Source organism: Acomys russatus, chromosome 1 (assembly GCF_903995435.1).
Source record: "Acomys russatus chromosome 1, mAcoRus1.1, whole genome shotgun sequence".
NCBI lineage: Eukaryota > Metazoa > Chordata > Mammalia > Rodentia > Muridae > Acomys > Acomys russatus.
Window position 1 is genome coordinate 91,833,246 of NC_067137.1, and position 13,515 is coordinate 91,846,760.

The 13,515-nt window shown below is 43.9% G+C and overlaps 1 protein-coding gene across 2 annotated transcripts in view; it reads left to right on the forward strand.

Moving 5' to 3' along the window:
• Positions 1–13,515, forward strand: part of Pcnx1 (pecanex 1) — a 151,773-nt gene that overhangs the window by 125,474 nt on the left and 12,784 nt on the right. For both annotated transcript variants that reach the window (XM_051148609.1, XM_051148601.1), the window contains 7 exons: positions 908–1,085; positions 1,782–1,890; positions 2,607–2,736; positions 5,645–5,703; positions 8,723–8,938; positions 10,543–10,796; positions 13,166–13,396. In XM_051148609.1, the coding sequence (XP_051004566.1) occupies positions 908–1,085; positions 1,782–1,890; positions 2,607–2,736; positions 5,645–5,703; positions 8,723–8,938; positions 10,543–10,796; positions 13,166–13,396 (1,177 nt within the window). The remainder of the gene's footprint in view (positions 1–907; positions 1,086–1,781; positions 1,891–2,606; positions 2,737–5,644; positions 5,704–8,722; positions 8,939–10,542; positions 10,797–13,165; positions 13,397–13,515) is intronic.

A 13,515-nucleotide genomic window follows, 5' to 3' on the forward strand; every position in this document is an offset into this window, starting at 1 on the left:
AAGTTAGTTTGAGGGCTGGCTAGATGGCTCAGCAGTGGAGGTGCCTGCTGCCACGCCTCACGGGTTCAGTCCCTAGGACCCACATAGTGGAGGAAGAGAACCAACCCCAGCAGGTTGTCTTCTGACCTCCACACGTGCTGGGGCAGCTACACATGCTTACATGCACATATGCATGCATTTATGCAAGATAAATGGAAAAATGTAATTTTAAAAATTATAAGCTGGGCACAGTGGTGCACTCTTGTAATCCCACCACTTGGGGAGGCAGAGGCAGGCAGCCCTCTGTGAGTTCGAGGCCAGCCTGGTCTACAAAGCGAGTCTCAGACAGCCAAAGTTAAACAGAAAACCTGTCTCAAAAAACCAAAAAGAAAGGGAAAAAAAAAAAATATATATATATATGTAAGGCTAGATTTTAGTATTAGATGACAGGTTTTGAAGATCGCTGTTCTGTACTGTGCGAAGACTGTATAGATGTTCATTTGCCTACATGGTTACCCTTCAGTCTTACTCAGTAGTTTAGTACATGTTTTTCATGGATTAAATGTAGCTAATGTTAAAGTGATACAAATATTGAAAAGCTAGAGAACAAGGTTTTACAGCTGTAAAGCTTGTTTTTTAACGTGTTTATTTATGTAGAGGGAAAAGATCACAGTTGTACTAGTAAGGAATACTGCATTAGTGCCTTTCAGGGTGTGAGGTGCTTATCCATGGAAGTCACTGTTATCAGGTATCTATTTCTTGAGACAAAGGATTTGGACTGATCTCCTGGGCGCTGAGATTCTGGGTGTACACACACACTCTGCTCTTATCCATCAATTCCAGAAGTCTGGTCTCTATCAAAAGCTTATAGTGAACACATGGTGGCCTCAGGGTGCTGGGTGCTGAGTACCGCCTCTCTCCACTGCAGGCTGGGTGCTCTGATGATCACCATTGCTGGCCTGAAGCTGCTGCGCTCCTCCTTCAGCAGCCCCACGTACCAGTACGTCACCGTCATCTTCACTGTGCTCTTTTTCAAGTTCGACTACGAAGCCTTCTCAGAGACCATGCTGCTGGATCTCTTCTTCATGTCCATCTTGTTCAGCAAGGTAATCCGTCACGAAAGGAGCATCTGCAACACCCTCTCAGTGGCATGCTTGTGAGGCTTGCGCTGCTGGTATTTTGATTTATTGGCTTCTAAGTAATAGTCCTCTTCTGTCACCGGTTATTTGGAGCAGGAAGCAGTGCTTGTCGTGTGTTCATAAGAGCCAGAGTCAAATGAGACTTCAGTGGGGACTGGTAGCAGGTGAGGTTCAGACAGATGTACAAAGAGAAATCGCTGTTCAACAGACAGCGGCCGCTGTACTAGAGAGATTGTCTCCTCATTCCTTGTGATTACGTATCTACTCCATATTTACTCCAAAGCATTAGAGTTCAAGGTAAATGTGTCCTGGAATAAAATACACACATGTTTTAGGGACACTAGAGTTTCTTTACAAGACAGTAACCTTGTTGCTTCTACCCCTCATTTGGCTTGCAGTGGTGGTAATACCGAGACTGGCCAGAAGAGGGCATAGACTCTTAAAACACCAATCCATAAGTCCATGTCTACATTTTAAAAAATCATCTTTGTATTAAAGGGATGCCAGTGTTTTGGCAGTCGATGAATCCTGTTGCTCTCTGATTGGAAAATAATTTCATTGTCATTTTCGTGTTATGAAGAAGACACATCTTAAAGGTCTTTTATTTTCTGATTGAAGTACCTGCTTACTGTTTTCCTGACAGCTTTTCCTTTCTCTCCACAGCTTTGGGAGCTCCTCTATAAACTGCAGTTTGTGTACACCTATGTGGCGCCCTGGCAGATCACGTGGGGCTCTGCATTCCATGCTTTTGCTCAGCCCTTTGCGGTGCCCCGTATCCTTCACTACAGTGTGTGAAAATGGCTAGTCATATCCTTGATGAGAACGTCAGCCTGCAGGCAGTCTTCTACAGCAGGCATGCCAGGGGCTGCGACAAGCTGGCGAAGCCTCACGGGCTCTGAAGACCCACTCATCCTGATTGAGGTTGTGCAACTCACAGAGCAGCCAAACATGAGCAAGATAGGATTTGTAATAAGTAATCCTATTTTAAAATTTTATATTTAAAATACAAGGTGAATGTTAATAAAGTCAGGAACTTTTATACACTTGGACTAAATGAACAGAACATTTTTCTTAACAGTCATAATTAAATTCCTGGATGAAGGTTTCCATCCTCCTCAGACCTCAAGAACACTTTAAAATAACCATGAAGACTAGTGACTCCAGCCATATTCAAACGCAGACTTTTTTTGTACTTGCAATTTAAAAAAAATATATATATATTATTACATTTATTTATTTACTTAGGTCTGCCAGTGTGCATGCTGCACATGTAGAGGTCAGAGACAACAGGAGAGACAGTTCTCCTTCTAACAAGCGTGCTGAGGCCTGGCAATGCATGCCTTTACCTGCAGAGCCCTCTCATTTGGCCCCAGATTTTGCTGTTACCCTCTATGAAGTTAAGCTCAGCTGTATCATTCCAAGGTTGAAATGTAGGCCTTTTCCCTCTTTCCTGTTTGTTGTGTGTATCCCTTAACCATTTCCTCATAGACTCGGCTATGCTGTTTGTTCAGGCAGTGGTGTCGGCTCTCTTCTCCACGCCACTAAACCCCTTCCTGGGCAGTGCCATATTCATCACCTCCTACGTCAGACCCGTGAAGTTCTGGGAGAGGGACTACAAGTGAGTGAGCAAACGCACGGAAGCCAGGCTCTGTCTTTGTTACAGGGGAAAACAGTCAGTGGCTTGATCATATTTTTTAAAAAATGGTTATAATTTGCTGTGATAAAATACTTTGCTAAAAATTTACAGCTATTTTTAAAATTTGCAGATTATATAGAGTTGAGGATATTGATCTTTATTTTCTCACCCATGTGATTCTAAGGTACAATCCTAATTATTCTCCTCTGCATTTTTTTCAATGACATGTCTTGGGCTTAGACCCTGTCAGTAACACTGTGGCTTTATGTTAGATAGTGTACAACCTTGTAATGTCTGTGGTGAGTCAGCATATTTTCCTTAGAAATGTGTCTAGAGCTAAGCCTTTATAAATTCCTTTGCCTTTTCTGGAAGGAAAGTTTCTTACAACTTCACTCAAGCCCTTTGTTCATTAGATTCACTGACTGGCTGTTTAGTCTGATGCTTAGAGCAGTCCTTGCACAGGGAGGATGAGCGCTGACGTGTATGTTAACACTACGTCTCGCGATGGCTTGTTTGGTTTATATTTCTGGCTGTCCTGTGATGCCTTTCCCTACACTGCCCTACCCCAACATTTTTATTTAGGAAAATAATGGTCTCAACTTTGAAACGGTGAGCAAGCGTGTACATTGGGCATTTCTCCTCTGGCCCTCATCTAAAACTGTAGGTGGTGTTTCCTATTTTGGTAAATTTTTATTACTTTCTGTACCCTATTCTTCTAGGCCAGTGTCTAGGCTGAAGTTACATTCTGTGACAACAGTTCTTAACAGTTTGTATCAGTATTTTTGGTACCCTTAAAATACTCAAGGTGCCATAGTACTTAAATAGAAGTTTTATTCAACATTTTCAAAGAAACCCTATTTAAAATGTGTATGTATTCATTTAAAAATAAGAAAATATCCACTGTGCCCGGCATTCCAGAACCCAGACAATAAAGCTGAGGATTACAAGTTTCAAGCATGGCCAAATGGACAGACCCTATCTAAAAAAGGGAGGCTAGGGTATCCCTAATTAACATAAATAACATTTTAAACTGAGTGCTTCCCACCTACCAAAATTTGAATAGGAAGATTACATTGTTTCCAGTTTTGCAGCCCTTTAATGTTTGACTTGCTAAGACTGGTTAGATCCACACTTACCTGCTTTTCATCCATTCTTGAAGCGCAACATTTTGCTTGAAATTAAGGAAGAAAATTTGTCCTCTCAGATTCACAGTTGAAAAAGAAAGAAGTTTTCTTATTTTAACATGTCTGAGTGTTTTGTCTACACATATGCATGTACACTGCGTACTGACTGGTTCCTGGAGTTCAGATGTGGCATCGGATTCCCTGGAACTGGAGTTAAGGACAGTACTAAGCCACTGTGTGGGAGCAGAGGACCCAGCCCAGTGCTCTTAACCACCAAGCGTCTCTCCAGCCCCAAGAAAAATGTTTCAGTAGACTTTTAAAGACAGTTGTGGATATTTTTCTTTTATCTTTCACCAAAAGTCAACAAATAATGGTTTCTTTTTTATTTGGTTTTTCAAGATGGGGTTTCCCTTTATATCCCTGGATGACTTGAAACTCTCTCTGTGTAGACCAGGCTGGCCTCTGACTCACAGAGACCCACCTACCTCTGCCTCCTGCGTGCTGGGATTAAAGGCGTGCACCACCACCGCCTGGCAAATCATGCTTTCTTAAAAGCTAATTGTAGTGTAGACTCCAAATGAACCTGTGAGCCTTTAGAACAGTATTACGTCTAGGTTGGTGTGTCTATCTTCTTTGACAGAGAATTTTTTTTTTTTTGTATATGTATTTTAGCATTTATTGGCCATTTGAAAATGACGTGCTTGTTGAGTAACATAGGTCTCCAGGTACTGATCCAAACATTGCATGGCACTTTAAAAAGGTGTTCAGAGTATCACCAATCTCAAAAGAAAAGTCATTAGCTGTGTTGTGGGTACACGTTTTCCCCATTCTAAGTTTTTCCTTGAAATTTTGAATTTTGTTTTTGAGAGCTACTGCCATGTTTGAAGTGATGAACTCACTTTCTCGTGTTTGTAAACACGCTAAGTAACACATCTGAATAACATCACACTTTCTTCATTTGAAGTAACAGTAGTTTCAAGCGAAAGGCCACCAATTCAGCTTGCTCAGATCACTGACTCCCTCCAGACAGCAGAGCACCTGAAAGGGTGGAGTAGCTTCTGCACTGTCACATTTTGTACATAGGATTCTAATGTAGCCTGCACCAAGGAGTTGAGAATTCAAACTTTTAGCTTACTGCCTCCTTCTGGGCATTTTTAGAGAGACAAATTAGCTAGCTGCTTCCAGGTATGTGACAGTGAAGGCTGGGTACTGTTCGGGACCTCTGCCTTGCTTCCTGCTCAAGCACCAGCCCTTGGCGCCCATGCTGCTGCAGTGCCAGTGCAGGCGTCAGCATGCTGAGAAGGAGCCGACAGCAGTTTGGTATTAGGATAGCTCTACCTGGAAAACTGAGAGAGTCTTTGAGTCTACTGATCCCATTAGGGAAATTGACCTTCCATGGACCACAGAACCTCTGGACATTTCTAGATAAGCTTTTCCCTGAGAAGAGGGTCCATGACTGTGCACTTGGGAGAGCTGTATGCAGTTTGTCTTCTTGCTGTCTGGCCAGTTTTTGTTTGTAGTACGTTCATAGGTGTCGTTTTACACTCTGTAATGAAACATGAATGAGGATAAAGATGTTTATCTGTTGTGAAAATATGACAGAAAAAAATTTCACTGTGAGTCTGTGCTAACAAGTTCATGATTATCGAATGTGATTTTCCTACAGATGTGAGTGGTGTCTGTATCTTTTAGTTTCTCCCTTGCTCTTTTTTTTTTTTTTTTTTTTTTTTAAGTATACTAAAAGTGTTTTGCTTTGTTTTCTTCAGCACAAAACGTGTGGATCACTCAAATACCAGACTGGCTTCTCAGCTTGACAGAAATCCAGGTAATAGTCCTATCTGTGAAGAGGTGAGGCAGAGGGTTTGGCTTGTTTGTGTGTTTGTGTACATACGCTCCTGCACTCACACACGCACATTCACAAGTTCATCAGTTCACTCCCGCTTACCATAACTTATATAAAGGAGTTCTGTTTTGTTCTTTGGGGACAGGGTCTCTCTGTTGCCTGGCCTGGCTTCAAGCAGGACAGATGTGGTATAGACTGGCCTCTGATTCACAATCTTCCTGCCTCCATCTCCTGAGGGCTTGGATTACGGGTGCAAACAATCAATTTTTAAAAGGCAGATATCCTTTCTTTTTGCTTTAGCAAAACACAGTGTGTGTGAGTCAGAGCGTATCCAGTGTATATCCTTACCCTTGATAGGATGTGTCTTAGAGTGCCAAGAAATGTTCACTATGCCATTCAGGGAAGGCCCTTAGGTAAGCTAAGTAGGAGTCAGACGAAAACTAGACAAGAACGTTGGGTGCACCAACATGTGTCCTTACAGCTTTCTCCCAAGGGTTAGGTAAATATTAAAGTGAATTTTATTTATTTAATTCTGTGCATGGGTGTCATGGGTTCTAATTTCCACCCAACGTGAAGCCTGAGTGGATAGAATTTTGGTGGTATCGTTATCTCAAGTTTGAGTCGTAGCTTATTTGGAAAATCTCATTTTATCACCCTGTTCCTGGGAACCTTGCTGCTCCAACCAGGCGAGATTAATGAATCATTTCATTAGCTCAGGAAACTATTAACTAATTCCTCAAACAAACACTACTCCCAAATGGACTGGAGTCTGTTTCCATTTAACTGGAAGTTCTTCAACTACTCTATCCAGCTGAGAAACCAAACTCTAAGAATCAAATCGACTTTCAGTTATGAAACTGCGTTAGAGCTGTTTACTCGGTGTTAATCGCATACAGTCAGTCATAGAGGAAAGAGTCACCTCATCTCCAGCACATGTGCACGGGCTTAGAGTTCTTGGATGCTGATAACACCGGGAGGAGGTCCTGAGGAAGAAGCCCACACACCTGTTTAATGGACAGATACCACTAAGTACAGATAGACGCCCCTCATTGTTCTAATGTGTAGTTTCTGTGAATTTAAATAACTCCCAAGCCTTCAATACCTGCCTTTCTCCAATTCTTTGCCTGCAGCTTAGGATTTGCTGCTATGGATGTGATATTTGCAGAGATGGCATCTGTCTCATGTAGCCCATGAGGAGGGTTGCTAATGCTTTCCTTCCAGTATAACCTTGTGACCAGCTCTGTAGGTGTCACGGCTGTATCTGCAGGTTTGGTTCACTGTGGCACCCACGCCACCGCGGTACTGAGTCCAGGGCGAGGGACTGCGGATTTAACTCAAGCGCGCGCGCGCACGCGCACACACACACACACACACAAAATAACACAGTGGGTCCTTCATGCTAAGAGAGCAGCAGCCGCAGCAGCGGTTTATTATTCTCGTCCTCCGGTCCCTCCAAAGTTCCAAAGAGCCTTCTTATAGGTAGCAAAACAGGAATCCTCCTCCCAGCTGAAATCCCTGAAATCCCTCAAGAGGTAATTGCACACAGGAGGAAAAGTCTCGAGGATGGGAGGGGTTGCATTCTCAGAGCAGTAAACATGACTAGCTAACCAAGATAAACACAGACATGGAAGCTGCTAGAAACAGGACATGAAACAGCAAGACAGGCAGGCAACCCAGTCAGGCCTGGTTCCTACAGTTCACTTCTGCCCCTTATGAGCCTTTGCAGGATTTGAGTTTTGACTCACTTCTCTTTGGTTTGGGTTCGTTTACTCAACTCCTACATAATCCTGCTAACTTCCCTTACCAGATCATAGTTTTGTTGTCTTGAATTCTGTATCCTGTATATTTTTTTTAATGAAAAGACTGATTTCATTAAATGGTAGTAGTGGTTTTTGAATCATAACCAGTGCAAAAGTGTGTAGGGTCAAGCCGGGTGCCTGACGCATCCCTGTAATCCCAGCACTCTGGGAGGCAGAGGCAGGTGGATCTCTGAGTTCAAGACCAGCCTGGTCTACAAAATGAGTCCAGGACAGCCAGGGCTACACAGAGAAACCCTGTCTCTGGGGGGGTGGGGAGTATGTAAGATGCATCTTCTCACATTGCACAAATGGGAGCCCTCAGAGGGATATTGAGACTTGCAACTCTTTAAGATTTATTTTTAATTATGTCCATCTGTCTGTCTGTCTGTCTGTCTGTCTGTCTGTGTACACATGCACATGGGTGCAGATGCTTGTGGGTGCCAGAAGAGGGAATTCCTAGGGCTGGCATTAACAGAGGTTTGTGAGCTGCCTGATGTGCGTGTTTGGAACAGAACTCAGGTCCTCTGTAAGAACAGTATATGCTTTTAACTGCTGAGCCATCTCTCCAGCCCCTTGACTTCTGAATCTTGATTCTGAAGCTTTACTCATTATTTTGTGTGTATTAGTGAAGTTTCTGTTGCTGTGATAAAATACCCACGATAAGCAGTCTCAAAGGAGGGTGGATGTACTCTGCCCACAGTTTCAGAGGCGTAATGGTCACCTGGCACCATTAGGCTGTGTGCTGTAGGCTTGTGTTGAGGCAGAACTTCCATGAGCTGTTCATGCCAGGGTGCCAGCACACTCTTCACGCGCCTGTCCCGGGGTCGCCCTTCCCTCTACTCGGTGTCTCTTCCTGTTTCCACCACCTCACAGTAACATAACCAGCTGGGTGTCAGTCGCTGGGGGGACATTGTGCGTTCAAACCATAGCACTTTTTGGTTTTAATATACAAGTTGTAGGTATATGGTATGTATTTTTTCTTGTCAAATAAATGTCAACGTGGCCAAAAGAGGAATTTAATTTTAGGTTGTTCATTTGTATACTCTCTAGCCCAGGCTGGCCTTCCTGCCTCTGTTCCCAAATGATGGGAGTGCAGCCTACGTTATGATGTCTACCACGTTTCAGTATTTTTAGTGATCTTGTTCGTCAATATAACAGGTACTTAAAGTGAAATAAACTTTTCTTAAACTCTCTTCTTACAGGATCAGATGACAACAATCTGAATTCTATCTTCTATGAGCATTTAACCAGATCCTTACAGCACAGTCTTTGTGGGGATTTGCTGCTGGGACGGTGGGGAAACTATAGTACTGGAGACTGTTTCCTCCTGGCCTCTGACTATCTCAATGCACTGGTACACCTCATAGAGATAGGCAACGGCCTGGTCACTTTCCAGCTGCGGGGACTTGAATTCAGAGGTAAGACGTTCACTCACCTTTTAGTTCATACTGCAACTGTAGTAGATAAGTTTCAGAATTGGCAACTGGGCAATTGTAGGCGTATATTTAAAAACTTTTTATTTTCGGTTTCTTAAATCTCTTTCTCTCTACTCCTCCTCAATCTCTTCCAATACCCCAACACCAGGTAGAGGAGAAAGAAAGTTAGTGGGGAGAAGGGGCATACTTTTCCTTAGCTGCTTCCTGCTGTTTAGGGCTGTAGGGTTCCTTGGGGCAAGTCCAATCCTCGTTTTAGGAGATCTCCACCTTCTCCTCAAACTGCAGCAAAGTGACCAGGAGCAGCAGGGGGGAAGCACCAGCAGCCTTCTTCCTTCTTGGAGCCTCCAATGTCTGTCTGTCTGCCTCTACCTCCTTCCCTCCTTCCCTCCCTCTGGGTCTAGCTTTTGTCCCCACTAACAAAGAGCACACCCAGGCATGAGGTAGTTCCCAGCACGTCATCATGAGGCAGTTATCAGCTGTGAACAAACTGGAGCAGCCCCCATATCCCACTCTTAGGATTAAAACAAAAATGTGTTTACATATAAACCAAAACTTCTACAACATGGATGGCTTAGCTGTTGAGAGCATTTGCTGCTCATCCAGAGACCCAGGTTCTGCTCCCAGCATCCACATCGGGTGGCTCACAACTTCAGGTCCAGGGGATCTGACACCCTCTTCTGGACTCCACGGCCACCAGCATGCATGAGTGGTGCACATACATATACTCAGGGACACATACATATAATAAATAAAGCTTGAACGAGCTACAAAACTCAGTCTTTGGGATCATAGCCCCTCCCACCAGCCCTCTGCAGTTTTATGTGCTGACACCAATTTATTCTACACAGAAACGGATACATTTAGATGAATGTACATTCTGATGAATACTAACATAAGTGACCTTCAGACAGAAGAAACATCAGAAACTATTTAATATATTCATATCTTTCTGTATCCTCTTTAACAACTTGAGTTTTCAAACTTGCAAAATAATTAGCTATCCACATGAGTAGAGGGTATTTTATGGAGCTCCAGACTTGGCCATTTCTGGAGAGTTTTACCCTTTCTAAGTTCTTTGTGCGTTTTTAGTTTGGAATGGGAAACAGGGAAGAAGCATTGTCTTAGAAAAAGAGCCAAACTAATCAGAGGACATGCTTCTGCTGGGCCTGGGGGGCGGTCCCTGGTCCCTGGAGCTCATGTAAGAGGATGGACTGCTGTGACAGGGCAGCACCCTCCCGCTGTTGCTGTGTGCTGAGTGCACACCTTTAGGGGTGACCGTTCACTCCTTTGGCCTCGACTTGGCACTGATGCAATTGTGAGCACACTAAAAAACTCGGAAGTCTGTCAGTCGGGATAAAGAAGCTACTTTATAGCCTTCGCTGCGCTAAAACATATTGATTCTGTAGGTAAACAGAGCGTCGGCCTCAGTTCTACAGTTTAGTGATGAATATTCTAAGCCAAATGAATCACATACTGTGAATTGCTGTACAAATGTGTCTTCTCTAAGTTGTCTGTGCTAAGTACACATTCATTTTCCAGTTGCTGGTTTTTGCCTTGGTCTATAATGGTCCTGGTCTCTTTTTAAGGTACCTACTGTCAGCAGCGGGAGGTGGAGGCCATCACAGAAGGTGTAGAGGAAGACGAGGGGTTCTGCTGCTGTGAGCCAGGCCATGTCCCTCACGTGCTGTCCTTCAACGCTGCCTTTGGCCAGCGCTGGCTGGCTTGGGAAGTGGTCGTCACCAAGTACATTCTGGAGGGCTACAGCATCACTGACAACAGTGCGGCGTCCATGCTGCAAGTCTTTGATCTTCGCAGAGTCCTTACCACTTACTATGTCAAGGTAAGGGGTGCGTCTGCTCGGACCTCTGAACAGCTGAGGGGTTTCTAGGGAAAGACACGCACAGGTGCACACACACAGAAATACACACATCCATGTGTGTACGTGTACACACACACACACACACGGACTCACAGGCGCATGACATTTGTATTCATTAACTTTTGCGATGCTAATAGTACATTGCTTACTAAAGATCAGGCCCAGAACTAGGTAAGAACTCAAACTTGTATTTTGCTTCTGAGTAATGATTTGAACTCTCTAGTTCCCAAAGAGGCCAATTAAAATAAACCCGTGGGAAAAATAATAATATCCCCCCCCCACCCCGTGCAGGTCTCGCTCTGGCCTGCTCCATGTGCCCGTTGGCATTCGTGGTTTCTGCTTCAGGGCTCCTGGGCACTCAGGCGCATGCACACATTTGCTTGGCTCTTAGACACTGAAGTCCGCAGTCAAGTAGAGTTGACAGGGTCCCAGGACTCGTGCAGGTCACATTGAGACTGTAACACTGACTGACCAGGCCTGAGGGCAAAGCTAGGCCCCTCACTGCCAAAATTAGTCCTCCATAGTTACTGTTTTGTTTCCTGGAGACTGAGTATTTATTGGCATGTATTTTTATCTGTTTTATTGGGGTTCTTATACCTCTACCTCCCTTCTCCACCCCAATCTCTTTCAACACTCCCACACCAGGTAGGACAGAAAGACTAATGGGAAGGGAGGGCGTAGGTCTCGTCAGCTACTTCCTGCTGGTCAGGGTCAGGGACCTCAGGACGAGGTCAGCCTTCATTTCAGGATATAGCTAACTTCTCATCAAACTGAAACAACCAGGAGCAGCACTGGGGAGCAGCAGCCTCTTCTTCAGAGAGCGTTTCTCCCCTCCACACGCACACCTCTGCTCTGGCATGTGTTCCCTACCAAGAGTCCTCAGAATTAAACTGTCTGCAGCTGGCAAAGATCATGCCCCTCTCCACGCCCGCACAGGGCAAATAGTCTGCTGCTGTGGACAATCTGAAGCAGCCCCATATCCCACACCTGGGATTAAAGCAAAAACATGTTTATATGCATAACTGTGTTTTTAAAGACACTAAAACTCCCACTACCAGTATTACTGTAGAGCCCTAGCTGCCCAGGGATTTGTTATGTAGACAGGCTATCCTGGAATTCTCAGAGACCCATCTGCCTCTGTCTCCATGTTGGGATTAAAGCCATTTCACCAGGCCCAGCAATGTCAGTATTTTTAAGAGAAGAGTGCATGGTCAGCCATAATTCACACATCTGAATTTTTTCTATTTTGCATTGTTAAAACTATTTGTGTTAATTTTGATAAACCTTGAGGCTTTTGCTTGGTTACACTCAGGAAGCTAAAACACTTTGCTTTCTTTCTTTCTTTCTTTCTTTTTTTAAGATTTATTAATTATTTATACAGTATTCTGCCTGCATGTGTGCCTGCCCACCAAAAAAGGGCACCAGATCTCATTATAGATGGTTGCAAGCCACCATGTGGTTGCTGGGAATTGAACTCAGGAAGAACAGACAGTGCTCTTAACCTCTGAGCCATCTCTCCAGCCCAATTTACATTTTCTTAACTTCTGTGTGCATCTGTCTGTCTTTGTGTCTGTGTATGTGTGTGTACATGTGTATATGCTTATGAGTGTGTCTTTTGTGGGGGGGAGGAATTTAGGTTTTTTGAGGCAGGGTTTCTCTGTGTAGCCTTGGCTGTCCTGGACTCATTTTGTAAACCAAGCTAGCCTTGAACTCACACAAATCAGCCTGCCTGTGCCTCCTGAGTGCTGGGATTACAGGCGTGTGCCACCATGCCTGGCCTTATGTTTGTGTTTTTTATTTCTATTCCTTGACCTATGCACACCAAAAGTTTTAATAACTTTCTAAGAGAAATTTTTCAAAATAAATGCAGTATAGTAATTTTTCACCTCTTTAAAAGTAGCCTGGGACAAGTGGTGGTGCCATATGCCTTTAATTCTAGCACTCAGGAAGCAGAGACAGGTGGATCTCTGTGAGTTTAAGACCAGCCTGGTTTATGTAATGGGTTCTAAGACAAACAGGGTGACACAGAGAAACCCTGTCTTAAAAAGCTGATAAATCGATGGATGGAAGGAAATAGTCTGAATCAAAAGCACTGAAATTAATAGGCTGCAAATTGCCTTGATCACTTCACAGTTGCAATTTCACACACTGAATGGTGTTTCCGTTTAGGGATACTTGAACTAGCTTTCTGAAAGTATATGTATAGGACACTGAGTTAAAGTAAAGTATTTTGAACTATGTTATCTGTAGGAGCAGTTGTTCGTTTTGCTGAGAAATTGGGATAAATTTACATTGTGATCTGACGTGTGTCCCTCTGTTGTCTGAACTAGGGCATCATTTACTACGTCACAACCTCCTCTAAGCTAGAGGAATGGCTCGCTAACGAGACGATGCAGGAAGGACTGCGTCTGTGTGCGGACCGAAATTATGTTGATGTGGACCCAACTTTTAACCCAAACATCGACGAAGACTATGACCATCGGCTGGCAGGCATATCTCGGGAGAGTTTCTGTGTGATTTACCTCAACTGGATAGAGTACTGCTCTTCCCGGAGAGCAAAGGTAGAGCTAGTCCACACCCTTTGCAATTCTCTGACAAAAGGAAGTGGGAGTATCCTGCAGTTATTAACTGTCAGCTCTTCCTGCACTTGGTCTCAGATCCTCTGGGTTACACAGCATGT